The sequence below is a fragment of the Andrographis paniculata genome, unplaced genomic scaffold (assembly GCF_009805555.1).
Source record: "Andrographis paniculata isolate CXL003 unplaced genomic scaffold, ASM980555v1 Contig45END, whole genome shotgun sequence".
Lineage (NCBI taxonomy): Eukaryota > Viridiplantae > Streptophyta > Magnoliopsida > Lamiales > Acanthaceae > Andrographis > Andrographis paniculata.
The window spans coordinates 3,913,169-3,940,232 of record NW_026137579.1 but is presented as its reverse complement, the minus strand read 5'-3'; the positions used below and the strand labels follow the sequence as shown (position 1 = coordinate 3,940,232).

Here is a 27,064-nt window from a genome sequence, read left to right as displayed (position 1 = left end):
AATTGGGCTTTTAAAATTCTCAGTGTTGCCCAGCCCACTCTTGTATCGGACTCTCATTTCGTTTTGAATAATTTAAATATCAAATTTAAAATATTTCCCAAAACCTGTTTATTTCGATTATAAATTATTTTAAATAATTAACAACTATAAGTATTAATCTTAAACTGTTAATAATATTATTTCATATTTTCACTATAGCACTTCACAAAATCAAAATATCAAGGCATTTCAGTATGAACAGATCCTGATTATTATAATAATAACCCACGCTTTAAAGAAAACGTGTTTGTTCGTGGCAGAGTTGGCGGCGAGTTGAAGGCCTGGAGAGAAACGCCTCCGTTGCAATCCCTTGATCAACAATGGAGCCCATGGAAATTGATCCTGAAAAAATTCCGTCTTCAGGTTCGAATGTGCTTAGTTAGCTTAATTTTGTTAATATTTCTGAAAGTGAACTCTAATAAGTGATTTTCCTTCGAGAAGGAGAAGAAAAGGAAGGAAGCAAGCCAATTGTTCTAATGCTGGTAGGACTGCCGGGAAGTGGAAAATCTACCTTTTGTGATGAAGTTATGAAGCTTTCTTCCCGTCCGTGGGCTCGTGTCTGCCAGGTTTCACTTATATTACCATCTGTTATTATTTGCTCAAATAGGGAGCTTCAAACGAATATCTGTAAAAATGGATACTTGCAGATGTTTCTTGCGCGGTTTACTGCTCCAGGCTTAGTCCTTCTCGAGATGTTCAACTTTTGTTGTTTGATTAAATATTTTATAACGAAAGCATTGCACTCTACGTTTGTGACCGAAGTATTTTGTTACACTTTGTGGGTATTAAGTAGTTTGGTGGTGCGTACTCTGTGCTTTCATGGAGCATACACTTTGTCGGAATTTATGTCATCTTCGTACTATATTAGGAGTGTTGCTGAAAATGCTACACCTTGTATATGATTGTGAATATTCTATTGTTCACTAAATCCTTTTGGTCTATATTCTACTTTAGGACACTGCTAATAACGGCGGTAAGGCTGGGACAAAAGCCCAGTGTCTGTCAGTTGCAGCTGCATCTTTAAAGGATGGAAAGAGTGTACTTATAGATAGATGTAACATTGATAGAGATCAGCGAGTGGACTTTCTGAACCTTGGTGACTCACAAACTGAAAAGCATGCTGTGGTTCTTGATCTTCCTCCCAAGCTCTGTATTTCACGTTCCGTGAAGCGAACTGGACATGAGGGCAACTTACAAGGCGGAAGAGCTGCTGCTGTAGTGAATCAGATGAACTCAAAGAAGGAACACCCTAAACTGAGTGAAGGGTTCTATAGGATTACATTTTGTCAAGATGAGAAAGATGTCGAACAAGCAATCAAGTTGTATGGTTCGTTTGGCTCATTAGATTCTCTTCCTTCTGGTTGTTATGGTCAGAAGAATTCAACTGCCAAAACACAGCAAGGCATTTTGAAGTTTTTCAAAAAAGTAGATCCTTCAGGAAATCCAGAGTCTGAGCCAACTGTCGGTCAGAAATTTAGACCTGACAAAATATCTATAGAGAATGGTCCCAGCCTTCAGACGAAAGAGAATTCTCATTCATCAAGCGATGCTTCTGAGAGATTAAAAAAAGGTGGTAACTCCACCCTAGTCTCTGCTTCTGGTGCCATTGATGCAAACGATATTCCCACTCTGGCATTTCCATCTATTTCTACTGCAGACTTTCAGTTTGATCTTGATAAGGCATCTAGCATTATTGTTGAAACAGTTGAGAAATTTATAAGATTGATAGGAAAGGCTAGACTTGTTCTAGTAGATCTGTCACGTGGATCTAAAGTCTTGTCCATTGTAAAGACTAAAGCTGCACAGAAGAGAATTGACCCAAGCAAATTTTTTACATTTGTTGGAGATATAACGCAACTTCGCTCTCAAGGAGGTTTACAATGCAATGTCATTGCAAATGCTTCCAACTGGTAAGTTTGTGAATTTTTCATGCTAGATTGAATAATGATAAGCAAATGGTTAAGCATGTGTACTAAGAAGATCACAATTATGTCTGACCTGATATTATAGAGGTGAGAACCTAAAGGACTTAATGAATATAAGTGATGAATCTGGATGGATAAAATAAATCTCGAGAGGAGATAGAAACACATTTTTAAGAGGGCATTGAATCTAGAACATCATCTCTCGGGGAAATAACATGTATTACAACCTTGAAAATAATGTACTGTGCTATGTTCCACATTAGTTGCCATTTGTTATTCAGTATACTCAAGCATTTATGCCATGACTGAATAGAGTGGCTTTAATTGGAAATCAATGCTGAAGCACAATTATTCAGAGCATCATGGTGTTGCTAAGTTTTCATGTTCACAGTGCTATGTCATCTGATACGTGTATGGTTTTAGTTGTTGAGCATGATGGTGAGAATGCGAATATTTTATCGTCTGACCACTGTGATTCAATTTTCCAATAATAATCACATGTTAAACTTTGCGCAGGCGTTTAAAACCTGGAGGGGGCGGTGTAAATTCAGCTATCTTCAATGCCGGAGGTTCTGCACTAGCAACTGCAACTAAGGAAAGAGCTGTCTCTCTTAGTCCAGGGAAATCAGTGACTGTACCACTTCCTTCATCTTCTCCATTGTTTTCCAGGGAAGGTGTGACTCATGTCATTCATGTTCTTGGACCAAATATGAACCCCATGAGACCCAACTGCCTTAAAGGTGACTACAATCAGGGCTGCAAGATACTTCGCGAAGCTTACTCATCACTGTTTGAAGCATTTATTTCTATTTTGAGATCTAACAACAGTGAAGGGCCGTTTAATGCTGGAGAGATCCAAGAGGTAATCCCTTTGAAAGATGATCCAAGGACCAAACGGGAAGCAACTCATGAAATCGAAAAGAACAAAAAATATAAGGGTTCCCAAGATGACCTCAGACTTGGCGACAGCAGCTCCACTGGTTTGAATAAAATCAAGGATGAGAAAACCCGTATATCCAACACATGGGCTTCATGGGCTCAAGCTCTTCACATTATTGCTATGCATCCTCAAAAGCATGAGAATGTTGTACTTGACTTGTTGGATGATGTTTTAGTGATTACTGATGCTTATCCAAAGGTCTCTCTCTCTCTCTCTCTCTCAACACTTACATACACACACAAGAGATAAAAGGATAATAAAGTTAACTAGGAAAAATATTTGTTTGGAATGTTTTCATCTCCTTCTTACTGCAGGCACAACACCACCTCTTGGTCTTAGCACGGGCAGATGGTCTTGACACCATTTCAGATGTGCGCAGAGAGCACATCTCATTATTGAAGTCGATGCATTCGGTTGGCTTGAAATGGGCTGAGAAGTTCCTCAGTGAAAATAAATCTTTGTTATTCCGCCTTGGATACCACTCAGTAAGTTCTGATAGCTTTCTCACTGTCGTAACCATTCATGGAAACAATGCTGTGCTGCTTGGGTTATGGCACATTTAAAGCTACTGAGATAATTGTAATAACTTAGAGATGAAGTATCCTTGTAGGATGTGAAGCATTTTGAAATTGTATTTCTAATCAAAGAGTTCTTGAACTATCTTGGGTAGCAGAAGTATATTGTACTAGGTTGTACTATGTCACCTTAACAGTATGTTACAATGCAGCATTGAACCTGTCTCATTTATGACTATGCTCTTTCCAGGTTCCTTCTATGCGACAATTGCATCTTCATGTGATTAGCCAGGATTTCGACTCCATTCATCTGAAGAATAAGAAGCATTGGAATTCATTCAATACTCCATTTTTCCTGGATTCAGTCGACGTGATAAAGGAACTTGAGAATGTGGGGACTATTACATTGAAAGATGATAAGTTCCTGAAAATGGAGCTGCGGTGCCATCGTTGTCGAAGTGTACATCCAAACATACCTCGCCTGAAATCACATATCAGCGCTTGTCAAGCCCAGTTTCCTCCTGATATGCTGAAAAATGGTCATCTTGTTTCCGCAGAAGGTGTCGCATGCTAAGGTTTCTTACCAGTATGCTCCTTAGTCTTCCTTAGTGTCCAGGTTTGAGGTACATAATCCTAAGATTTTGTTCCCTTGTTTGGAAGTGGTTGCCAACAATGGACAAAGATAAGGCACGTTAGTTGATGCCTGCCCGCCTGTTTTTGTTTCTAAAATATCGGGCTGACAATAGGAATTCAGGGTTGACCTAAAATGATCCACTTTTGAATTAAATTTAATCTGGGCAATCATTTGGTGCCATAACTATACTTGTGCGTTGGAATAATGACTCTTTTTGCTCAAATGATCTTTACTTAGCGAAATAATAATAACTACTATTCAGAAGATTCGTGATTATTTGGAAACTTCATGAAGCACTAAAATGAGTTTGATGAATATGATAAAATTCTTGTTAGAATCAATAGAAAGTTAAGTCCTTTACCATCAGCCAGCATATGGAATAGAAAATAGTTGCCCGGTTGGCTGGTTTATTAATTATAGCTTTTTGGGGGGACTAATATCATGTTCTAATTATAGCTTTACACTTGTCGGTAGATACTCACTAAGTGGGTCTGGTCGTGCCAAACTTGAATAGATGCTGCTGGACGGACAAAAATGGCGCAGTTACACAAGCAGCTTTACACTGTAGTGCAGCTGGAAGCAATTACTTTTTCATGATTGGTAATAAATTATAAATTACATGGAGTGATAATTATTCACTAGTCTAATTTGCACCAGCGAAAGCTCCATTAGCCACCACAAACCTAACCTAACACTCGGTCCGTCTGTCTGCCCTTCATCTTGTCTTTCTGGTGGATGGATTATACATCAGAAGAAAATTAAAAAGCAGCTTTTATGGAACTTGGGACTGCCCCACCATTATTATGCCTTCTAAAGCCAGGATATGAAATATCTAACACGGCAACATATCCCATACAGAATTATTTCTAGTCTGGTATACACAGATGGTATGTTGCCTGAAGATTGATCTGTTCTGATGTAGGAGACAATAACAAAATTGGAACTAATTATATATTATCGTTTCAGTAGAGTATGTACATGCCATACCTACTGAGGGTTTGGGGGGCGGCTATTAGCAGCAGATACCCTGGAGCCCCATTCAAGAAGCTCTTTGCTCGTGTCATCTTTGTGCACAATCACTTCTATGAAACACAAGCAATCCTTCTTCTCTCCGGTTGCTGTCGCTATTGCATTGATCAGTTCTTCTTCACATCGGACCTTAGTAGTCCAGCAGTTGCCTTCACCGTTATTGATTGCATCGACAAAGGCTGTGTAGTTCCAGTTCTTTATCACATTATACGGCCCATCGTGGATCTCCACCTCAATGGTGTATCCGCCGTTGTTTATCAGGAATATGATGCTCTTCTGGGCATACCGGATCATCGTTGACACATCCTGAGCTGTTACCTACATATGTTCGCCAATGTAGGTAGTAAACAACTTATCACATTAATGGGCAATAACATCAACCAGCTACTAGATTCTACATGGATAACAGACAGCAAAAAATTGTAAAGGTATTATACCTGAAAGCTACCGTCTCCAATGCAAGCAATCACTCGCTTCTCCGGAACACCCTGCGCATAACCCAGAGTTGCACCAACTGACCAGCCAATTGATCCATATTGCATCTGGAATTCATACCTACAGAGCAGATTTGGCATTGAGTGAATATGATATTGCCCAAGCCATCATCAAGAACAGTTGTATAACACCATCACTCACCCACATCCAGCTGGTAATTTCAGTTTCTGGCAATTAAACCAAGAGTCTCCGGTCTCAGCAATAATGGCCGTGTCTCCAGATAACATCTTTTGGATGTGCTGGAAAAGAACATTTACCCTCAGTAATTCCTTAGGATCACCTTTCAATGGCTGCCCGTCTGAAACATAAATCCTATGGTAGTTCTCATATGCAGTTGTGTTGCGCTTGAGCCTTTTAGCAAGGGCGGACAAGAAATCTTTCATCAGAATGCATCCAAATGCCGGCCCATTACCGATGACCACACGGTCAGGCTGCACGATGATTGCCTTCTCCTTCTTGAGCAGCAGAGAGTAGCCTACAGAGCTGTAGTCGTTGAATATGGGTCCAGCAAAGAGATAAGCATCAGCAGACTCCACAATTTCAGCACAGAAGGCGGTGCTAACAGCCCCCCAGTAGGTCCCGATGAAATGGGGGTGGTGTTCTGGCACTAGCCCCTTTGCAGATGGCATTACTGCAAGGGCATAGCCACAAGCATCTGCCAGTTCAACAAATGCGCTGCACGCTGTTGCAACACGCAGTTTAGGCCCTCCCACCATTACTGGCTTCACAGCCTTGTTCAAGAAATCAACTGCTGTCTCAACTGCAACTTCTAGACCCATCTGATTGCTCAATCTACAATCACGAAACATTCGTTATATTTATTTTCGTAAAACGGGTTCTGCTATTCAAATCGAGTAGGGTTCGATTACTAGTTTACAACAATTTAAAAGATTATAAAGTATCAGATTCTAGCATGATCTCTTCCACATTTGAAAACAAAAACGCAAGTTTATGTATTGAAGCTTGAGCTTACTTGGGGGAGAGCGAAAACGGAACAGGCTCGCGGCTGAAGGTCGGATGTGGAATTCCCGGAAGGTTACAGCTCACGCTTATATACACAGGCTTGCTCTCCTTTAGCGCCGTCGATATCGCCGTATCCATCAGCTCGTGTGCGTCCTCCAGGTTATTCACCACCGCCTAATGAAATCGTAAAAAATATCGTTAGAAAACTAGTGAATAAAAGGAAAATGCATGAAATGGATGCACATGCCTGATAGCAGGTAACAGTCTGGAAGCAACGGAGCTCCTGGCTGAAATCCGGCAGGCCGATAGTGTGGTGTAGGATCCTGTTAGTACCATAATCGTTGGAGTTGGGGCCCCCAACAATACATATCACCGGCAGATTTTCGCTGTAGGCGCCGGCGATCGCGTTGAGAATACTCAATCCACCTACAGTAAACGTGACGACGCAGGCACCAACTCCACGAGCCCTGGCGTAGCCGTCGGCGGCGTACCCGGCGTTGAGCTCGTTACAACAACCGACTAAGTTAAGACCAGGCTCAGCCAGTAGATGGTCCAGCAGCGTCAAATTAAAATCTCCTGGAACTGAAAAGACGTCGGTGACGCCAATTTGCACGAGGCGGCGAGCCAAGTGGCGACCGAGCGTGGCGTCGGCGGAGTTGAAAGGCAGGGAGGAGCATTGGATGGTTGAAACGGCGCCGTTGGAGGGAAGACTGGCAACGGCGTCACATGTAGCGGGGCTGGAGCATTCCAAGGGAGCAGAGCCTATCTTGGTGTTCATTTCGATCGGGTTGATGGCGATGGGATCAGTCAGGACAGGGACAACAGGCGGTGGTAGTATATATATTAGTATTTTATACGATATGGTGAGCTTTAGTGCTGGTGGAGGAGGAGAATTGAATTCTGAATTCTGGGGTTGGACAGACAGACAGTAAACATACAGGGCGTTCCCGTTCAGTCCACAGGCGGTGGACTGTACACGTAGACGCAGGCGGGCCAGGATGATGATTAGTGAATATTTTAAATATTAATTATTTCAAAACTAATGGCTGGCTGGCTGCGGGCAATACACGAGAACTTTCGAGACAGCACAACACAAACCTCGTGATTTATTTACTATGTGGAGGAAAAGTAGCATAGGAGGAAGACAAGGGCAATTTGATGTTGTCATTAATTAGGGTAGGGAGATGGATTCTTTACATTGCATATACAAAGTCTTACACTAAACTCACCTCCAGCCATTGATTAAATTCTTAGCACAGCACAAACAGGCAACAGGAGGATTCTTGAGGGGTCATTGTCATGTGATGGGAATAGGAATCGGAATCGGAATCTGGCGGGTTCTTGAAAAATATCCCAACACACCAATATTGTTACATTGAAAATGGCTGACAGAGAGACAACAAACCAATATTGTTTACATTTATTAATCATTCTATCTATCTAAATAGAAAGAAAAATGTATACATAAATGGCAGCAAAAGAGCAGTCAGTGAACAAAGTACGACACACCACACCGGTTAACAATTTTCATGTCTCAAAGCAGCAGCAGCGAACACGATACAACCAAGCGGCCAAAATTTCTTTCTTTAACATGCATGATACACGACTAAGACTGCCAAGAAACAAGAGAAACTCCTCATTCTTTTGCATCCATAGGCTCTGGCTCTGCTGCTGCACCTTCAACTTTGTCTTCTTTCTTACCTGTGTGTATCAAATGGCATTTTACAATGGAAAACAGGAATCCAATCACCAACATATATGCAAATCATGTATAAAAGTTCTCACCCTTCTTCTTTTTCCCTCCGCCCTTCTTTTTTGTCTTTGTGGCCAATGCTAACCATGCTTTAATCTCCGGATCCTCAATAGTTTTAGTAGGTTGCAGCTCCTGAAGAGGATGGGATGTGATCCTATCCGAGCCATTTGGCATAAGCAAAACAGTGAACTTGATATGCGCAACCAAGTCACCTGCCATACAAGCATTTATGCAGCATTCATTAGTCATACATGATAAGTAGCCACGGCTCAATTTTAGCCATCACAAGTTCACAACCTACCTGGCTTCTCATGAAGTACGGGATAGGGCTGTAAAAGTTCATGGTTCACACACTCTAAAAGGCCCAGACGACCTCTCTTTTCGTCCAAAGCCCTGTAATATTAAAAATTAATCCTCATTTGAAACATTTAGAATCTAGTTGCAGCAAATAGCATAGACCAACAAACCTTGCAGTGAATGGCATGATGGGGAAGTTTTGGCTTATCTCACTAAAAATAAACCGAGATGCTTTCATCTTGAGGTGATAGTTCTTATCAACAGCTCTTTTATAAATAGTTGTTTGTTTCTCATCTAATAATTTTGGCTGCAAGTTACATAAAAAGATTTTAGTATATTAATATTGGTTAAACAGTCATATGTACCATTAATATCCACTAAAACCATTACCTTTCCTTCACCAGTACTGGTGACAATGTCAACAGAATACACCTCATTCTCCTCAAATTCTGCTTCATCCACTCTAGTATCAGGGCTTGAGACACTTAGCACAACCTTGTTTCCATCAATTACAAATTGCTTCATTTGATGACTTAGTACTCCTTCAACAATCTTGCAGTCGTAAGCAGCTGCAACTTTCTGAATTGCCTCGGTGACGTCTTTATTCTACGAAGATGGAGGAAAATGGGAAGTTAATAGAGACCTCATCAATGCCTAAATCAATAAATTAAATGGTATTTTGTAGATGTGTGAATTACAAAAACTTTGTAGCTGCCCATTTAGCACCAAGAAACTTTAAGTTAGCACCACACTCCAGATGCATTTGTTTGCACTAGACTTTTATTTTGGCAATAACAATATGCAGGACCGACAGATTGATCAGCCATACAGGTCAAATGTCATACAGCCTGTAATAATATTGGCAACAGGGAAAAGAGGAAACCAACAGAAAATTTGATCACCTCGGCAAAGTTGCCATTGTAACAGATACCAAAATAGAAAAAGGGATCATGAAACCACAGAACATTCAATTACAAAGAATGCGCTAGCTACATATACAATATTGTTTTCCAAATTAAAATGCATGCAGTTAGCATCATAATCTAAGTTGTCTTACTATATTGTTGCAGAGATATCTACAAATAATATCTAGCTGTTCCAATTCCATTAATGACTAAGAAAGTGATAAACCTAGCAGTAGACCTGTATACAAGTTTTAAAATCATTACCAATAATAAAGAACCTCACAAAACAGTTAACTGTTCTCATACACCACCAAAAGACAACTTTAGGAGAACATGATGCTTCTCTATCAGTGTAACTATGACTAAAATGAAAATTCACTGGATACAAGATCCATCACTCAATAATAATATCATCATGTAGAGAATCATGTACTCCCTTAAAAGTAACTAGGACTGGCACTTTTTCAAATAACAGCTATAAGATACACAACTGAATAAATCAATAAGGTATTTCTAGCTAGTCTAATATCAGCACAGTAGAAAGTGATGGAGACAGTTCTTCACCATCCACTACATTCAACCAGGCAATTTCCTTATAGGCAACAGGGAAAAGAGGGGATTAACAAGTTCTCAATCACCTCGGCAAAGTTGCCTCCATGTTTTATATGCAGCTAAATGTCTTTCTCAAAGTTCTAGCTTGGAAGTTTGATCCAATTTATTAAATTAATGATTAGCAAGAAGTAAAAATGGCAATAATTAAGTTGCAACAACAAAATTCCTCCATCAGAGTAACTATGACAATAGCATCACTTGGATTTTCACCCATAGCTTCTTAAATACATTCATCATTTAGAGGATCCATGCAGGTAATCACTCACTAAAGACAAGACAAACGTATTCAATGCAATAATATGACTTAGCTTCCAACTATGACCTTGATTATAATTGATTAAGAACAATATGATAGAAGCGCAACCCTTGTACGTACCTTTTTCCCTGGCCTCACAAGCCTCAAAGCAACCTCAGCAGCCGTATTTGCTGCAGCAATAACATCAGCTGCTCTTCCAGTTACTGGCCCTTGCTGAAGCACTTGCGTATGAGCAACTACAGCAATAAAGCCATCTATGTGACACCCCATATCACTGCAGATAAAATAAATTACTCCCAAATTCCAAAACGATGGGTGTAAAGAGTAAATTTTTTAATTAATATATTTGCAGAAAAGAATAGCAAAGCTCACATTTTCACAATATCTCCATCTTCCAACACAGCCTCATCACTGGCCAATGGCGAAAAGTGACAGACGGTATTGTTCACTGAGATACAAGTTGGGAAGGCAACACCCCTTTCTATCTTCTTCTTCACATTCTTGTACATGTTCCCAGTTTGTCTAGTCCAAAAGCATAATACAAATTGAGCAATGACTATAAATAACAGAATAAGTTAAGTGAGATACGGCAGAGACTTACTCCCTGATAAAAGCATCCCCCTTTTCACAAATGTCAACAATCTTCGACTTTGGTTTGCACTGAGACAAAACTAATTGCAGCGCCTCTGCACCCATTCGACAAAAACATCTAACCATATTAATCGAAGCATTAAATAAATGGTAAAGTCCGCATCACCAAACAATAAATCCAAACGAGAACGTTAAATCCTATAAAACACCAATCATTATACCGATAAAAATCCCTACAAGTTTCGGTAACGAAGTACACAATGGCACAGAATTACACGCATACACACACACATGTATATATAAATGGAAAATAAAGAAGGGAACATACTGTTAACAATTTCAGCAGCGGATTTGTATTTTGTGACAACTTCGGGGGAGGTGAGATCCAACTCCCGTTCCTCCCTTTCTTCGTCGGACATTTTCCCAACCTTCAATAATAATAATCAACAAAAAAACAATCACCCGTTAATCGCATAGTGGCAAGCACAAGATTTTAAAACTGAAAATCAGCAACAAATCATGATATACACAATTGAGACCAAACGAAATGAAAAACGCACGAAAATTCAGTAATGCTAGGCGATTAGGGTTTAAGCCAATAGAGAGATGACGAGGAGAGAATAAGGTTAAGATTGAAGTCGGCGGCGACGAGTGCAGCGTGCTTTATATAATGCTACTATTTGTGTATAGTGTGCGTTGGATTGAGCTTAGGGTTTCGGATGAGTAGGCCGCTGAGCCGCTCCTACAATTTTTTTTAATTATTTTTGTTTATTATTTGTTGCAAGCTGAGCTGGCTGCTGATCACGATGATAAATGATTTTTTCCAGTGTAAAAGTACATAATTAAAATTAATCTAATCAGAAATGTTCAAAATAAAAACGGATGTCTTGTAATATTAGGTAGCATTAGCCCACTGGCTTGGTCGGTTTGGACCATCAGCCCAGATCACACTGGACCTAACCTACAATAATAGAACTCATTTGATTAACTTCATCATTTTGGTTCCAACCCGTTATATGGCCCATTTGTTTGGGCCTAAGTCAGGCGGCTGGGGACTTTACTCGAACAACTAAGATTTGTTTTGTTATGCATGGTTAAAAAGTGTATATTTGATTGATAATTAAACTACCGCATAATATATATTTAATTAAAAATAAAATTTAAACATATATTATGATATACTTAATATGAATACTAAAAATAATATATAAATGATTAATATAAATCAATTTTATAAGTAAATAATAAATATATATTTGCTTAATTGTTTTTTTAAGAGAACTAAAAATTAGAAGTTATAGCTTATTTAAAAAATTATGAACTCATTAACTGTTGGCTATTTAAATCAGCAGCCAAAAAAAAATAGCAACAAAAAAATCCAAACCTTAACAAATAATCCCAATAACTAACAGGTTGCTTTCCGCAAGAATCTGGAACAAAAAATTTCCAATGGATTTGTCTGCACAAGGGTCCATGAACAACACATCGATCCATGGAATTATTACCCTTACTATCACGGTTCTGGATACAACATATCAATGAGAAGCACAAATTCGCATATGAGAAGTCTAAGATAGAGATAATCAATGGATGGAGAAGGCAGAGGGCTTTCTAACAACTCAATCCTTACTCATATGAAGAATGATGCTACAAAATTTGTAGATTTTGATTCTGAGAGAGTGAAGTGATCTACAGAGATATGCTGTGCAAGTATCTCCTCTCATACAGGCCAATTACTTGATCCGCCACAGCCCACATAATAGCCTGGCCGGGTGGGATTCTCATAAGCCGGGGCAGCAGCCCCTTCCAGAGGGCGCGCAATCCTTCTTCCGTATATATTGTTTTGATGGCATGAACCATACCTGTGTATTTTAGCTCACCACCAGATCGACTCTGAGCCATGAGCCTTGTTTTCACAACATCAAATGGACCAGTACAAACTGGACCAACAGTTCCTGCAAGAAATCCAGATATCATCGACTGCCAAGGCTGGAGCACTTTCCCATCACCTTCATGCTTATTCCACAGTAGCCCATCAAATGCATTTTTGGCTGTAAACATAGCGGCCTGGTTTGTTCCATTGCGCATCACAGTTGGGGCAGCTCCTGCCCACAAACCAAGCAGCCCTTCTTCACGAATGATCATACCGGCACAATGAATAGGTCCCTTGTACTTTAGAAGCTCAGGACTCAATCCCCTTTGCTGCTGCAGTCTGATTTTCACTACCTATATGTTACAGAAGTTCAACAATTTCATTTTATAGCCACTAGAACTATGGTTCATAGCTTGCACCTAGGCAACAAAACATAAAGAAAAATAAGACAAGAACAAAAAGAAACAAACAGAACTTAAGTCTATAAATTGTTCCCAATGCAGGCTATGTGCATATATTACTGCTTATGTAAAAACAGGCCAGAGAGCACCAATTACAGAGAGTGTTGTAACACATATCTGAATGCCTGAAATTGGGCAGGAAAATCCATCAACAACAAGGAATGCTTTTCATCATTTAATCATGATCATCTAACAGAAATCCATATCCCAATACCAAGTTAAAGTGATTAGCAAAAATCAACTTTAGATTGGATGAGCTACAACCAAGCCAAGGCCATCCAAGTTAGAAAACCAAGTAGTTGTTCCAGTTTCTAAGAACTTGTATCAATCGCCAACATGTCTACCCAAACCAGCTATTCCACATTTCACTAGTGCTTTTTACAAACATATAATCCCTTTCCAAACACTAGTTTTTTATACATGGAAATTTTACAAACGATTGCAGTTTCTTTTCATTCTTTAGTCTGCGCAATAGGATTTAAGGGTGAAATCAAGAGGATCAGAGTTCTAATGTCAATATAAATATACTATACTAGGTTAACCAGCAATCTTATATATGCAACAATTGGTCAAGAACACGAGAGCCAATCAAGAAGAATTTTCGTGAATGACAATATGTGGACTGACCTCGAAAGGGGTGACGATAGCAAGAGCTTCGAGCACGCCGGCACCAAACCCCGAGAAAAGCCTTGCGTGGTGACTGAGATTTCCAGTCTGCGGGTCCTTGAACGCCGATTGTAGAACCGCATTGGAGCCCATACGGAGTGTGTATTTGAGAGTCAAATGAGTAGCAAAGGGCGTCAGCCCCTTCCACAAGGCTCGCACTCCTTCAGTCTTGGTTATGGTGGCGCCGCAGTGGAGTATCCCTTTGTAGGATCCGGAGCGATCGAGTTGGAGCCTCGTCTTGATGACGTCAATAGGTTGTAAACAGCAGGCTTCGACTATGCCGCCTAGGGATCCGGATGCTGCCTTCATGTACGGCGGAATTGATTTCGTATTCTTTTGATTTTTCTCGGCCATGGCCCCGCGGAGAAGGCGACGCTATGGTTGGTGAGTTGGGTGGTTCTTCTCCTCCTCTCAGGGCCGGTACAGTTTTGTAGGTGGGATGGGATGGTAATTTCGGTATTCAGGCAAAACACAGCAAGAGCACAGAACCAAAAGAAATTCGATTTTGGAATGGAGGAATTTTTTACGGTACAACAGTGGTTTAATAACCCACCCCGTTTGCCACGTAGATAAAAAAGAAAAATATATAATACATATACCCAATTTAACTTAAATAAAAAATAAAAAAAATTAATTCATTATTCATGGAGTATTTCTTAACGGTACAAAAAGAACTTAAACCATATGCTTTAGCTGCTCTTAAATATCGAGTTAGTTTAGATAGTCCAAACTATTTTTCCTCATGAAAAATACAATATTATAATTTTTTTATATATAATTATACTATAATTCTAAAATTATTATACTAAATATTTATTTATATTATATAAATAACTATTTAAAATCAAATTTTATATTATCACAAAAATAATTTAATACTTCTGTTGGGTACAAGATTTTAGATGAAAAGTATTAAATATGATAATTTATAAATTACGTGATCTGATAAAAAAAATATTATATAATTTTTTTTTTTTTTGAGTGATGAGATGAAATAAGTTATGAATATAGATTAAATATAATTAATTACTTTTTAATTTAAAAATATTGCATGTATTTCGGATATATCAAAAATAATATTAATATTATAGGGTGTTTGGTAACGAAAAAATTCTGTTTAGAAATGTTAGAAGTTAGAACGAACATACCCGTTACCATTATCTGCAGCTGTAACTGGACCTCCACGGATTGTGAAAAACTGGTATTAAGCAAATCCGAAAGGATTTAATCTTTTTTTTGTCTTTGTTTTTTTTACAATAGATGATACATTTGATGGTACAATGTAAACATGAAAACAAAAGTAATTGATTCTGCAGAATGAAAAAACAGGTGTTCCATCAGCGAGGGCTATTGGCATGGGGAAAAACCTGACTGGGGTTGTTGCTGTTCAGACTGTACTGTCCTGAGGAGAAATCTCCATTGCTTATGGGAACAGTGTAAAGATCAGCCCCGGCCCCTGTAACCGGAGCACTGTAAAGATCCATACCATCCCCACCGCTCATCAGCCCCACCGATTCTTCATGAATATTTTGATTTGCCCAAGGATGCCTGGTGAACTTCCTCAAGCCTTCAAGTTCCATGGCCACCTCCTTCATTGTCGGCCTGTCTTCGCCATTCAGATTCAAGCACCTCTTTATGAGCTGTGCAGTTGCCTGGAGCTGCTCCAGGGACCCCTCCCTCACAACCTGTGGCTCCAGGATTTGAAACAGTTTGTTCTCTTTCAGAGCCATGATGAAATAGGTTGTCAGGTTCCGCTGCTCCTGGCTCCTATCCATGTCAATGGGCCTCTTCCCTGTCATCAGCTCAGCAAGCACCACTCCGAAGCTGTACACATCGCTTTTCTCCGTTAATTGGCTGGTGTGGAAGTATTCGGGATCCAGGTACCCTAATGTCCCCTGAACCAGCGTTGTGACTTCTGTTTGATCCAGGGAGACCTGCCTGGAGGCCCCGAAATCTGATATCTTGGCCGTGTAGTATCCGTCCAGCAAGATGTTGGCTGATTTCACATCTCTATGGATGACAGGGACTGAAGCTGCTGAGTGAAGATAGGAGAGGGCACCGGCAGCTTCTGAGGCGATCCGTAGACGATTCTCCCAGGTTAACCAAGTCAAGGCCCTGTTGTGGATGTGCTCGAAGAGTGTACCGTTCGAAACATATTCGTAGACTAATAAAGGGACTTCTAGCTCTAGACAGCATCCCAGAAGTTTGACAACGTTTCTGTGATTCACCTGTGTGAGAATGACCACTTCGTTGATGAATTGTTCGACTTGAGTTTCATCCATTACCCTGGATTTCTTTATAGCGACTGTTCGATTGTCTGGCAGAATCCCCTTGTAGACAGTGCCGTATCCACCTCTGCCTAGGATCCTGTCGTCTGCGTAATTGTTGGTGGCCGTTTTCAGCTCTTCTGCCGTGAATATTTTTGTGGACTCCATGGGGCCTTCGTCGGAAGAGATCTGCTGCTTGAGCAACAAACCACCGTTCTGCTGGAAGAATTTCTCCCTGAGCTTTATGAGCTTTCTTTTCTTGAGGCTAAAGTAGAGCCAACTCACAGCGATCACCAACGACAAAAACCCAATCCCAATTCCTACAAGATGATTGAAGACAAGAGGATCAAACACCAAAGCAAATCATCCCAATCTCAGGAATCTTCAAGAGAAACATTACCTAATGCCACCTGAGTCACCGGGAATCGAGAGCTGCGTTCGGTGCAGCCTTTACCATTCTTTCTGCCATCCCCGAAGTGTCCGTGTGGACACGAACAGTTGAAACCACCCGGAAGGTTGGTGCACATCTTTTCGTTTACGCAGTCATGCAGGTTTGGATCCGCGCATTCATTGATGTCTACAGATGATAAATTAGTTAAACAAGTACAAACACAAGGCAGGCAGATCTTCAGATTCACTGGTGTACAAAGTTACCTGTGCAGCCTGGATCTAAGTACGGATTGCCTTCATAACCTTTCTTACAGCTGCATCGATAGCCATCCAATCCGGTGTCCGAATCAACGCAGTCACTGTTAGCCTTGCAGGCGTAATCTGAAAAATTCGGAACCTGTGCGCAGGTGGAATTGCCAAGTGCCCAATCTAGCACGATGGGAACTGTAGTCAGGACCCGCTGCATGAAATTCGGGTCGGATAGATCCGTCGCCCCTCGGAAAACGAACCTCTCCTTCTCTCCAAGAAACGCGTAGCTACATGGATCGAACGAAGAAACTTGCGTGTGATTTTTCAAGCTGCTGAGATCGGTCAAGTAGAACTTCAATCCTTTCGGCAGGGACGTCTGGCAGCAGCCTATACCCGAGCAGGATTCGTTTATTACATCCTCGGCTCTCGAGCAGAGTGAAACGCACCCGCTGGTGAAGTTCCGGCTGCCAACGCCGGTGACGAGCGCGAAATCGTCACAGCCGATGACCGTGAATTTATTCAGCTCCGAGTAGCTGAACGGAGTGGAGCTGATGCTGGAGGAGGCGGTGTTGTGCAGGACTACTGAGCCAGATCGGTCGTAGCATCTCCTGGCTACAACGTTGGAGATTCGCATTTGATTGTCGGAGATTTCGTAGACCTGAATGTTGCCAATTAATGCTCGGGGAGGATCGAAGGCGTTGCTGCAATTGAGCTCAAACCAGTCCCCGATCCCGCAGCCGCTGCCAACGCCGATGCCGAAGGGGTACGGAACAGTGAGATCCCCACATTTGCTGGGGCAATCGGGCCTCTTGGTGATGATTGGAGCCCTCGTAATGTTGAATGTGTCGGCGGTGGCGGTGTCGGTGGAATTGGTGGCTGCCAGGGCTACGGTAATCCCGGCCAACAAAATTCCGGCGAACTGGACGATAAGCATGATTAGTCTTCACCAGTGATTTTTCCGGTGAAGGAAATTGTGAAGAAATACTATCAAGGTCAAGATAGCATGCAAACGTACAATAAACAATGCTACATTATTTTTTATCAGGGTTGGTGAAAGACGACTTTGATGAGAGCAGGACGTGCTACTCATACCATTGCAAGTTGACTTGACTTGATCAACGATGCTTTGGATTTTTATTTATAGTTTGCTTCTAATAAATATTTACTATATTTGAGAAATATGTTCTATTGTCTCAAGGTTGCTAAGTCAACTTGCTGCTATACTAGAATCTTTTAGTAAATAGTAATAGAGTGTAGTGAGAATATCGCATGGGTGCACGTTAGCTGTTAGACGACATTTTTAGGTAGACCCAGAGTTTATGCATGCCCACTTGCAATGCGACACCCTCCTTTGAATTTTTAGATAAATTTTGAAAATAATAAAATTTGATTTTAAATAGCATTATCAAAATATTATTTTAAAAAAAATATAATGTCAATTTTGTGGTTGTGGAAATTTATGATATGCAATTGCAAGTATAAAGTCTGTAAAAAATGATTTGTCAATTGTCATGGCACATTATTGTCAACTCTGCCATTCTCAATTTGCTATTTTCTCTCCTACCGTCGTTTCGACATCTTCTCAGAAATTTCCAACCTCATCTCGCCCAATATCCGAACTGCATATCTTTGATGGTCGTCACAGAATGTATAAGAATTCACCCAACTTTTTTTCTTTCAATCCTCGTGCACTGCATCACAATCTTGATTTTCATATGATTAACTGTTCGGAAAAATTATATATATATATATTTGGAACAAAATTTCCACCTGTCAATGGGTCTAACACCGTTTGTTCGTTTAGATTTGATCCCAGACAAGGCAAAAAATTGCAAACTCGAGTATTTGTGTGTGTAATAACCAGCTTAACAAAATAAATCATTCACGAAAAAAAGAAAAAGAGAAAAAGGAAACATGCAATGCAATGATTCACATGGACCTTAACGGATGGAAACTTTTGTTACAGAACGATAATTAACAAAGCGTAAACGCTTCTTCAATTCAATCACATTGACCAAGGTTGCTGTTCAAAATGTACTGCCTTGCAAATTCTCCTCTACTAATTTGGGATCAGTGTAAAAATCGGCCTCTGTAATTGGAGCAGTATAAAGATCAGTAATTTCACGGCCGCTGTAGCTCATTAATCCCACCGATTCTTCTTGAACATTACTTTGATTATTAGCCCAAGGATGTCTGGTGAACTTCCTCAATCCTTCAAGTTCCATCGCCACTTCCTTCATTGTTGGCCTGTCTTCCCCGTTAAGGTACAAACACTTTATTATTAGCTGCGCAGCTGCCTGGAGCTGCTCCAGGGATCCTTCCCGGACAACTTGTGGCTCCAGGATTTGAAACATTCTGTTTTCTTTCACAGCTGTGATGAAACAGGTTGTCAGGGGTTGATTTTCCTGGTTGCTTCCAATGTGGATGGGTCTTCTCCCTGTCACTAATTCCGCAAGCACGACTCCAAAGCTGTATACGTCACTTTTTTCAGTTAATTGGCCCGAGTGAAAGTATTCAGGATCCAGGTACCCTAATGTCCCCTGAACAAGTGTTGTTACTTCTGTTTGGCCAAGTGAGATCAGCCTGGAGGCTCCGAAATCTGATATCTTGGCTGTGTAATATTCGTCCAGCAAGATGTTTGCCGATTTCACGTCCCTGTGGATAACAGGAGTCGATGCGGCTGAATGAAGATAAGACAAGGCTGATGCAGCTTCTGCAGCAATACGTAAACGATTCTCCCATGACAACCAACTCATCGCCCTGTTGTGGATGTGCTCGAAGAGTGTACCATTAGAGACACACTCGTATACTAACAGGGGCACTTCTAGCTCCAGACAGCATCCAAGAAGTTTGACCACATTTCTGTGATTGACCTGTGTGAGGATAACAACTTCATTGATGAATTGTTCGATTTGGCTTTTGTCCATTATGCGCGATTTTTTAATAGCGACTGTGCGGTGGTCGGGAAGAATGCCTTTGTAGACTGTTCCGTATCCTCCTCTGCCAAGGATCATGTTGTCTGCATAATTGTTAGTCGCTTTTTTCAGCTCATCGGCTGTGAATATTTTTGTAGGTTCCATGGCCCCTTTGTGGAAAGAGAGATGGTGTTTCAGCAACGAACCACCATTTTGCTGGAAGAATTGCTTCCGTAGGTTTGCCAGCTTTCTTTTCTTGATGCTGACGTACATGAAGGATACAATAATTATGAAGGACAAAAGACCGAACCCAACTCCTGCAAGATGTGATGTGCTCGCCTGTTTTTATATTTTATTTCGATCGAGAAAATTTCCGACTCAAAATAGTTGTAATTACCTAAGGACACCTTGGTCACAGGGAGCTCAGAGATGCGTTTGTTGCAGCTTTTACCATTCTTTCTGCCATCCCCAAATTGTCCCCGTGGACAAGAACAGCTGAACCCTCCCGGCGTGTTGATGCAGATCTTTTCACAGACATTCAGGTTTGGATCCACACATTCATCAATGTCTACAAAACAGAACAAATTCAAGCACGATCAGCAGTTGTACAAAGCTCAATTGCCGCGCGTATACAAGAATTGAAGAATAATAATTTACCTGTACAGCCGGGATCTAAATAAGGGTTGCCTTCATACCCCTTATTACAGCTGCATCGATACCCATATAATCCAGTGTCCGAATCGACACACTGACTATTAGCCTTACAGGCGTAACCTGAAGAATTCTGGACTTGTGCACAAGTCACATTCCCAATTGCCCAATCAAGAACGATTGGAACTGTACTCCGAATCCGCTGCAAGAAATCTGGGTCGGATAGATCCGAAAGCCCACCAAAACTGAACCTTTCCTCCTCTCCAAGAAATGCATAACCACAAGAAACGTTAGCTTGGGTGGGAGTTCCCAAGCCGATGAGACTGGAATTGTAGTATTTTAATCCTTTTGGCAGGGAAATCTGGCAGCATCCATCACCGGAGCAGTATCCGCCGACCACATTCTCGACGGTCGAGCAGGCTGAAACGCAGCCGCTGGAGAAGTTCCGGCTGCCGACTATGGTAAAAAGCGCTAAATCACTGCAGCCAACGACTGTAAATTTATTTACGTCTGAGTAGCTGTATGGAGTGCTGCTAATGTCGGAGGAGGCAGTGTTCTGCATCAAAACTGTGCCAGCTTTGTCGTAGCATCTCCTGGCCACGACATTGGAGATTCTTATTTGGTTGTCGGATATTTCAAATACCTGAATGGTGCCGAGGAAGGCTCGGGGAGGATCGAATGCCATGCTGCAATTGAATTCGAATCCTTCGCCAATGCCACAGCCGCTGCCAATGCCAATTCCGAAGGGGTATGGAACGGAAAGATTTCCACATTTGTTAGGGCAGTCAGGCCTCTTGGTGATTGCTGCGGCTTTGCCAATGTTGAATGTGTCGGCGCCGGCGGCTGTGGAATTGGAGGTGGCCAGGGCTACGGTCATCCCGACCAAAAAGATCCTTGCAAGCTGGACGGCGATAAGCATGATTTTTACTTCTCCGACTGCAAAAATTTTTGCTAAACAAAACTATAAAAAAAATGAATCCAGCATGCAGATACATATACAATAAATTATTTTTTTAATCAAGATAGGCGGAAGATGACTTCGATGAGCAGGGTCGTGCAATTAGTCATGCAAGTTGCAAGTTGACTTGACAATGCCACAGCCTAAATTGGATTTCGGAATCTTTTTCATCGAACAAATATTGAAAATTCAAATGATAAATGAGATTTAGCGCCGTTGACGATTTCAAATCCGTAATAGAAAAAGATATTATGAATTTTAATTAAATTAATTAATTAATTTTGGTTTGTGATTGTTACTAGCTAATTTGTCTTCTTCTGGGCGGTAACAGCCAAATATGAAGTTTACTGAAGAAACGTGTGTACATTGTCGCTCGAAACTAAATGAACTCGTTAAGGCGACCAAGACCCAATTGCTAAGGTCAACCAACGACTTACAAATCACAATATACTAACATGATGTTGGGATATATAAAAGCCTATTGGATATCAGTGTTCATGAACAGCAATTCAACTAAACTTAATGTATCATAATACCAACATAAAATTATATTGAAGTTGTTTTTTGTTTTTTTTTTGCGAGGGCGTGTGTGAGAGATCTAAACATGAGCCTATGCCTTCACAAATAGTGAAGAACCCAGAAGGAAATTTTTCTTGGACAACTGAGAGTTTTCATCTACTAAAAAAGTTGTGCATTTTTTACACTGTTTACTATATTACATCACTTGTCAAAAAAAAAAAAGTCTGATTACAAGGTTGCCCAAATTAGTTAATTTGCTTACAAACATTTTTTATTTGTCGAGTACATTTAATGTGCAATTAATTGCCTATCGTAATGAAAATGAAATTTGCAGCTCCGATTGCTTCCCCTTATCTGTGCTTTGCAGCTCCTTGACCTCCAGCAAACCATGCCTGTGCAAGAATAAATGACTTACTGCAGAAGCAGTGGCAAACATTCTGAGATAAGAAATGGTTGCTGTCTAGAATTTCATACAGAGGAAGTCTCTTTTCAAATAGCGAAATACAAATATTGTTAAGTGTCCAAGATAACGTGTCCCAATGTTTGGGAATAACCAAACCTTGCTTGCACAACCTTCATTAAGCCAAGTAAGCCTACAACTTGGGGTTGTTGTACTTGGTTCCTGCCTACAGCATAAGTAGCTTTGAGGTGCAAATTATTTGGCAAGGAGTGTATGTGCATCTTAGCATTCCCTGAAGTCAATATTTGGGGAATTGTATGAATATTTGGATCAATCCTGCATGTTTCAATCCTGCATGTTTCTATGTTGCTTATGCTTATGCAGGCACCGATACTGCTCCAAGGGACTTGTATCCAGTAGGTTGTATGCACACAACCTGAGGATGCATTACGAAAGCTAAGGTAGTGTTGGCAAGAATTTTTATATCCTTTTTGGGTTGAAATTTTTGATACCATGGGAACAATGTGGTGAATTAGTCTACCTCCCAGAACAGGGAAGTACTATTTTTAAGAAAGTTAAAAGTCTGCCCCAAACAAATTGCAAGTAGATTAATCACATTGCCATCCATTGGTATACGGATGATATCACACTCTACGAATATTATATGAAGTGGTTGAGGAGAGGCCATGTTGACAAACCTTTAATAAGACCATGACATTTCAATCAGAATACTTCACTTGTAATTTTACAGTGTCCGAAGCCTGGAACAAGTCAACTCTCCCATTTTTTTTCCATTTGAGATTGGTAAGAATGATGTAACAATGTTATTCTTTAAATGGAACATCATATATAATGCATTGGTATTGGACTTTATACCTGATCTATTTTGTTCCCAGTTGCACCATTTAGAGCTTCAAAAAATATTTATTTAGGTTGGCATGCACTTGCATATAGAGAGGAGCTTCTGCCTCTATGATTCATAGTGAGTGAGTATTGAGAGAATTACCCTTGTGACTGCTTCTGCCGAATACCATTAGCTTTCAATGATGCTGAAAATTTTTCTACTGTATTCTTTTCTCTTTCACTTTACATGGCTTCACAGTGCACTTGCTGACTCTGATAAAACCAACACAGCCAGATCACCCACAACCATCACCAAAGGACTCAACATATCGAAGCCTGGCTGCCCAAGCAAGTGCGGAAAGTTAGCTGTTCCATATCCATTTGGCATTGGCATAGGCTCAGGGTGTTCCATAGGCCAGGCGTTTGACATAAAATGTGACACTTCTTTCAGCCCTCCAAAGCCATATAAGGGAACTTCAGGTTTTGAAGTCATATCTATATCAAACTCCCAAATAAGGATTAAGAACTTGTTGGCTTCAGGATGTTACAACCAAAATGGCAATCTGACGAGCCGCAGAGTTATTGAGATCTTTTGGGAATCACAATTTACCTTTTCTGATGCCAATAAGTTTACTGTGGTAGGATGTGATGATATTGCCTTGATTGGTGGAATGGGTGGGACTGATTTCTCCAGTGGATGTGTTTCTCTCTGTTCCAGGAAAGAGGATATCCTAGAAGGTTATTGTACAGGAATCGGTTGCTGCCAAACTTCAATACCAAATGGCCTAAAGGGCTTTTCTACTACAATGATGTCCATCTATAAACACATAGAAGTCTCATCCTTTAACCTTTGTGGTTATGGTTTTCTTGCAGAGGAGAACACTTTTATATTTCATTCATCTGACCTCAGTGATGCAGAATTTATAAACAGGACAAGAGATAATGTTCCAGTAGTTTTGGACTGGGTGATCAGTAATCAAACTTGCTCTGAAGCTCAGAAATCAAATGATTACGCATGCAGGAAGAATAGCAAGTGCATTGACTCTGACACAAAATCAGGGGGATATCACTGCACCTGCTTTGAAGGATATGAAGGCAATCCCTACCTTGATCAAGGGTGCAATGGTTAGTACATTTTTCTATTTCTTTTTTAGTTCAGTGTTTTGACAGTTTATACTATTGGATGAGAGCTGATTATTTTCACGTTGATTGCTGATTTCTAGACAAAAATGAATGTGAAAATAGCCCTTGTGATCCCCAAGGTATTTGCACCAACATTCCTGGTAGTTATAACTGTTCATGCCCTCACGGATTCCATGGTGATGGCATGAAAGATGGCCGAGGCTGTGTCAAACATGCTTCATCATTTCCGGCGGTGAAGTTCTCATTAGGTACAACGTGCACCTCTAGTTGCTTCATACGTTAACTGAAAGCTTAATATTACAAGCCTGACTGAAAATTTTTCATTTGCAGGCTTTGGCTTTAGCTTGTTGGCAGTGATAATTGGCCTTACATGGATATACTTCAGCTTTCAGAAAAGAAAACTAATCATACTCAGACAAAAATTCTTCCTGCAGAACGGAGGCTTACTACTGAGACAGCAGCTGTCCTCTAATGAAGGAAGAATGCAATCAGCTAAAATCTTTTCTGATGAAGAACTTAATAAGGCCACGAATAATTATTCCGAAGAACGCATCCTTGGAAAAGGGGGCTATGGAACAGTTTACAAAGGGATTCTCAAGGATCATCGTGAGGTGGCAATCAAGAAGTCTAGAATAATGGATGAGACTCAAATAGAGCTCTTCATCAATGAGTTTGTTATTCTCACTCAGATCAATCACAGAAATGTGGTCAAACTCTTGGGCTGTTGTTTAGAGACTGAGGTTCCTTTGCTTGTATATGAATATGTCTCCAATGGTACTCTGTTTCACCATATCCACAACAGTGCGGACATGCCTTGGTTTTCTTGGGAAAACCGGCTCAGGATTGCTGCGGAGGCAGCAGCTGCACTTGCCTATCTTCATTCTGCAACAGCAATGCCAGTTATTCACAGAGATGTCAAGTCACCAAATATATTGCTTGACGAGTCTTACACAGCAAAAATAGCAGATTTTGGGGCTTCAAGATTGGTGCCTATTGATCAAGCACAAGTGACTACTCTTGTGCAGGGAACATTGGGCTATCTTGATCCTGAATACTTCCATACTGGCCAATTGACAGAGAAAAGTGATGTTTACAGTTTTGGAGTGGTCCTGGCAGAGCTTCTGACAGGGCGAAAACCACTTTCACCTGAAAATGGTGAGGTAGAAAGAAACTTGTCTACTTGTGTAGTTGCAGCTATGAAGGAAAATTTGTTGTTTCAAATAGTGCAACCAAGAATTCTGCGTGAAGGGAGTACAGAACAGATTAATGCAGCGGGTAAGCTTGTTAAGAGATGCCTCAAATTAAGTGGGGAAGAAAGACCAACCATGAAAGAAGTGTCTATGGAATTGGAAAACTTAAGAAAGTACAAGTTGCATTTCAGGAAACAGCTTGAAAACCCTAGCGAGAACATGCGATTTACAGCGAAGCAAGCTGATCTACATCCTGTTTCTGTTGACCCTGGTTTCAACACTGGAGATTTTTCTGGACAATATTCTCTGGACAGCACACACTTCTTTCCGGAAATCAATACTCCTCGCTGAATGGAACTACCTGAGTACATTCAAATGTTGATAGATATGAAGATTTATTGATTTGATTTTTACATTTTTGTTCTCTTATATAGTGCCTGATAAAATTTGTGATGCACCAGATTTGAAGAGTTGTTGATGCTTATTTATCAGTGTTGTATATTTAGTGATGCATTGTGTTGGAGTGTTCTATTTGTAATAAAAATACTGAAAGTGACTATTGGATTACTTTTTGGAGTATTATGTTACCTACATACACACCAAAGTTTTGTCTAATCAATAATAAGCACATCGAATCTGGGAACATTGGATTGTGTGGTGCAGCGAATAATTCTGTAAGAAGGGAGTACGGAACAGATTCGGGCAATGAGTTGTCAGCTCGTCATGAAATGCTTCAAGTTAAATGGAGAAAAATTTTCAACCATGAATGATGTGTTTGTTAAATTGAAAAGATTGGCGAAGTTATACCAGCTCTTGCTTCCATCATACTGCATAATTAGCTGTGCAAATATATATATATATATATTTCTTTTTATGACGTGGAAACCGCAGCCGCTATTCTTCAAGCGCGCTCTGGTTTACAAATATTTTACACAAATGGAGTTGTGCATGTGTGTAACATGCCTTATTAGTGCTTGAAGAGTTTATATGAGTGGCCAGATGATTCCTGTATATATATATATATATATATTTGCATTCCCTATATATACCTGTGTATGTCGTCACCATGCGGTTGTAAAAATTAAAGAAACTCAAGCCAGTGAATCTGTGCCAAGTCACTGAAACTCTTCATTAAATATTAAATATTAACAAAGTGAAATTGTGCTGCATCAGCTAACAACATGTCAATCGATCTGTACTTGATTCAGTCTAGCTTCCATCACATATGATACAATTCTGTTTGACAGCTACACTTAGTTGATTCAGTATTATATCCTCAATTTGCATGAGATCAAGGCTACTAATTTATATAAACTGAGAGCAAGTGATGAGCAATCAATTAAAAGTCAGCCATATAGATTGTTTTTGAGTTTCTGAATAAGCAAAGACTACGCTGCATTTGTATAATGTTGGGATAGTGTAACTACGACAATGACATTATAGAACTTGAGAAATAAATAGGAATAAGGTTGGATTTATGGTTTATGAATGGAATTAAATTTTTATTCTGTAGGTCACTTGGCAATGTTATATTTTAATTCCTCTTTATATTCATTTTGTCTCATTGTGATTTCACATTGAACCT

The 27,064-nt window shown here is 40.3% G+C and overlaps 7 protein-coding genes across 7 annotated transcripts; 2 read left to right on the top strand and 5 right to left on the bottom strand.

The window, feature by feature from the left end:
• The first annotated feature begins 235 nt into the window (after positions 1 to 235).
• Positions 236 to 4,206, top strand: LOC127252118 (transcription factor bHLH140). Its single transcript, XM_051276158.1, has 6 exons — positions 236 to 402; positions 481 to 605; positions 994 to 1,949; positions 2,481 to 3,102; positions 3,219 to 3,389; positions 3,670 to 4,206. The coding sequence occupies exons 1-6, from the start codon at positions 360 to 362 to the stop codon at positions 3,991 to 3,993; spliced, it is 2,241 nt and encodes a 746-aa protein (XP_051132115.1). The 5' UTR covers positions 236 to 359; the 3' UTR covers positions 3,994 to 4,206.
• Positions 4,207 to 4,621: 415 nt separating this feature from the next.
• Positions 4,622 to 7,453, bottom strand: LOC127251620 (pyruvate decarboxylase 1). Its single transcript, XM_051275390.1, has 5 exons — positions 6,788 to 7,453; positions 6,551 to 6,714; positions 5,719 to 6,369; positions 5,520 to 5,637; positions 4,622 to 5,400 (listed from the first exon to the last, which is right to left on the bottom strand). The coding sequence occupies exons 1-5, from the start codon at positions 7,316 to 7,318 to the stop codon at positions 5,041 to 5,043; spliced, it is 1,824 nt and encodes a 607-aa protein (XP_051131347.1). The 5' UTR covers positions 7,319 to 7,453; the 3' UTR covers positions 4,622 to 5,040.
• A 436-nt stretch (positions 7,454 to 7,889) lies between these two features.
• LOC127251621 (ERBB-3 BINDING PROTEIN 1) lies at positions 7,890 to 11,664 on the bottom strand. The gene is made up of 10 exons (XM_051275391.1): positions 11,515 to 11,664; positions 11,283 to 11,382; positions 10,965 to 11,049; positions 10,736 to 10,885; positions 10,484 to 10,637; positions 8,981 to 9,196; positions 8,761 to 8,897; positions 8,595 to 8,686; positions 8,326 to 8,505; positions 7,890 to 8,241 (listed from the first exon to the last, which is right to left on the bottom strand). Exons 2-10 carry the CDS (start codon positions 11,371 to 11,373, stop codon positions 8,177 to 8,179), a joined length of 1,170 nt encoding a protein of 389 aa, XP_051131348.1. The 5' UTR covers positions 11,374 to 11,382; positions 11,515 to 11,664; the 3' UTR covers positions 7,890 to 8,176.
• A 675-nt stretch (positions 11,665 to 12,339) lies between these two features.
• LOC127251340 (mitochondrial succinate-fumarate transporter 1) lies at positions 12,340 to 14,473 on the bottom strand. Its single transcript, XM_051275001.1, has 2 exons — positions 13,916 to 14,473; positions 12,340 to 13,180 (listed from the first exon to the last, which is right to left on the bottom strand). The coding sequence occupies exons 1-2, from the start codon at positions 14,306 to 14,308 to the stop codon at positions 12,644 to 12,646; spliced, it is 930 nt and encodes a 309-aa protein (XP_051130958.1). The 5' UTR covers positions 14,309 to 14,473; the 3' UTR covers positions 12,340 to 12,643.
• A 649-nt stretch (positions 14,474 to 15,122) lies between these two features.
• On the bottom strand, positions 15,123 to 17,876 carry LOC127251350 (wall-associated receptor kinase 2-like). The gene is made up of 3 exons (XM_051275010.1): positions 16,876 to 17,876; positions 16,622 to 16,798; positions 15,123 to 16,541 (listed from the first exon to the last, which is right to left on the bottom strand). Exons 1-3 carry the CDS (start codon positions 17,792 to 17,794, stop codon positions 15,292 to 15,294), a joined length of 2,346 nt encoding a protein of 781 aa, XP_051130967.1. The 5' UTR covers positions 17,795 to 17,876; the 3' UTR covers positions 15,123 to 15,291.
• Positions 17,877 to 18,688: 812 nt separating this feature from the next.
• LOC127251580 (wall-associated receptor kinase 2-like) lies at positions 18,689 to 22,751 on the bottom strand. Its single transcript, XM_051275317.1, has 4 exons — positions 22,692 to 22,751; positions 20,433 to 21,387; positions 20,173 to 20,343; positions 18,689 to 20,092 (listed from the first exon to the last, which is right to left on the bottom strand). Exons 1-4 carry the CDS (start codon positions 22,749 to 22,751, stop codon positions 18,888 to 18,890), a joined length of 2,391 nt encoding a protein of 796 aa, XP_051131274.1. The 3' UTR covers positions 18,689 to 18,887.
• A 298-nt stretch (positions 22,752 to 23,049) lies between these two features.
• Positions 23,050 to 26,031, top strand: LOC127251792 (wall-associated receptor kinase 2-like). Its single transcript, XM_051275664.1, has 3 exons — positions 23,050 to 24,271; positions 24,370 to 24,537; positions 24,620 to 26,031. The coding sequence occupies exons 1-3, from the start codon at positions 23,347 to 23,349 to the stop codon at positions 25,828 to 25,830; spliced, it is 2,304 nt and encodes a 767-aa protein (XP_051131621.1). The 5' UTR covers positions 23,050 to 23,346; the 3' UTR covers positions 25,831 to 26,031.
• Positions 26,032 to 27,064: the final 1,033 nt, after the last annotated feature.

Bases quoted from the DNA above. Each gene is read 5' to 3' on its own strand.
- LOC127251792 (XM_051275664.1), top strand. From the start codon at position 23,347: ATGATGCTGAAAATTTTTCTACTGTATTCTTTTCTCTTTCACTTTACA. The intron at 24,272-24,369 runs GTTAGTACATTT...GCTGATTTCTAG, and splicing joins CCTTGATCAAGGGTGCAATG to ACAAAAATGAATGTGAAAAT. The intron at 24,538-24,619 runs GTACAACGTGCA...TTTCATTTGCAG, and splicing joins GGCGGTGAAGTTCTCATTAG to GCTTTGGCTTTAGCTTGTTG.
- LOC127251620 (XM_051275390.1), bottom strand. From the start codon at position 7,318: ATGAACACCAAGATAGGCTCTGCTCCCTTGGAATGCTCCAGCCCCGCT. The intron at 6,715-6,787 runs GCATGTGCATCC...CGATTTCATTAG, and splicing joins AGACTGTTACCTGCTATCAG to GCGGTGGTGAATAACCTGGA. The intron at 6,370-6,550 runs GTAAGCTCAAGC...TCGTGATTGTAG, and splicing joins CCGTTTTCGCTCTCCCCCAA to ATTGAGCAATCAGATGGGTC.
- LOC127251350 (XM_051275010.1), bottom strand. From the start codon at position 17,794: ATGCTTATCGTCCAGTTCGCCGGAATTTTGTTGGCCGGGATTACCGTA. The intron at 16,799-16,875 runs GTAACTTTGTAC...TATCATCTGTAG, and splicing joins CTTAGATCCAGGCTGCACAG to ACATCAATGAATGCGCGGAT. The intron at 16,542-16,621 runs GTAATGTTTCTC...ATCATCTTGTAG, and splicing joins GGTGACTCAGGTGGCATTAG to GAATTGGGATTGGGTTTTTG.
- LOC127251580 (XM_051275317.1), bottom strand. From the start codon at position 22,751: ATGCATCCTCAGGTTGTGTGCATACAACCTACTGGATACAAGTCCCTT. The intron at 21,388-22,691 runs GTGCCTGCATAA...TTTTTTTTATAG, and splicing joins AGTCCCTTGGAGCAGTATCG to TTTTGTTTAGCAAAAATTTT. The intron at 20,093-20,172 runs GTAATTACAACT...CACATCTTGCAG, and splicing joins TGTGACCAAGGTGTCCTTAG to GAGTTGGGTTCGGTCTTTTG.
- LOC127251340 (XM_051275001.1), bottom strand. From the start codon at position 14,308: ATGGCCGAGAAAAATCAAAAGAATACGAAATCAATTCCGCCGTACATG. The intron at 13,181-13,915 runs GTCAGTCCACAT...TGTAACATATAG, and splicing joins CTATCGTCACCCCTTTCGAG to GTAGTGAAAATCAGACTGCA.
- LOC127252118 (XM_051276158.1), top strand. From the start codon at position 360: ATGGAGCCCATGGAAATTGATCCTGAAAAAATTCCGTCTTCAG. The intron at 403-480 runs GTTCGAATGTGC...TCCTTCGAGAAG, and splicing joins TGAAAAAATTCCGTCTTCAG to GAGAAGAAAAGGAAGGAAGC. The intron at 1,950-2,480 runs GTAAGTTTGTGA...AACTTTGCGCAG, and splicing joins ATTGCAAATGCTTCCAACTG to GCGTTTAAAACCTGGAGGGG.
- LOC127251621 (XM_051275391.1), bottom strand. From the start codon at position 11,373: ATGTCCGACGAAGAAAGGGAGGAACGGGAGTTGGATCTCACCTCCCCC. The intron at 9,197-10,483 runs GTACGTACAAGG...CCATCTTCGTAG, and splicing joins TTGTGAGGCCAGGGAAAAAG to AATAAAGACGTCACCGAGGC. The intron at 8,687-8,760 runs GTTTGTTGGTCT...TTAATATTACAG, and splicing joins ATCATGCCATTCACTGCAAG to GGCTTTGGACGAAAAGAGAG.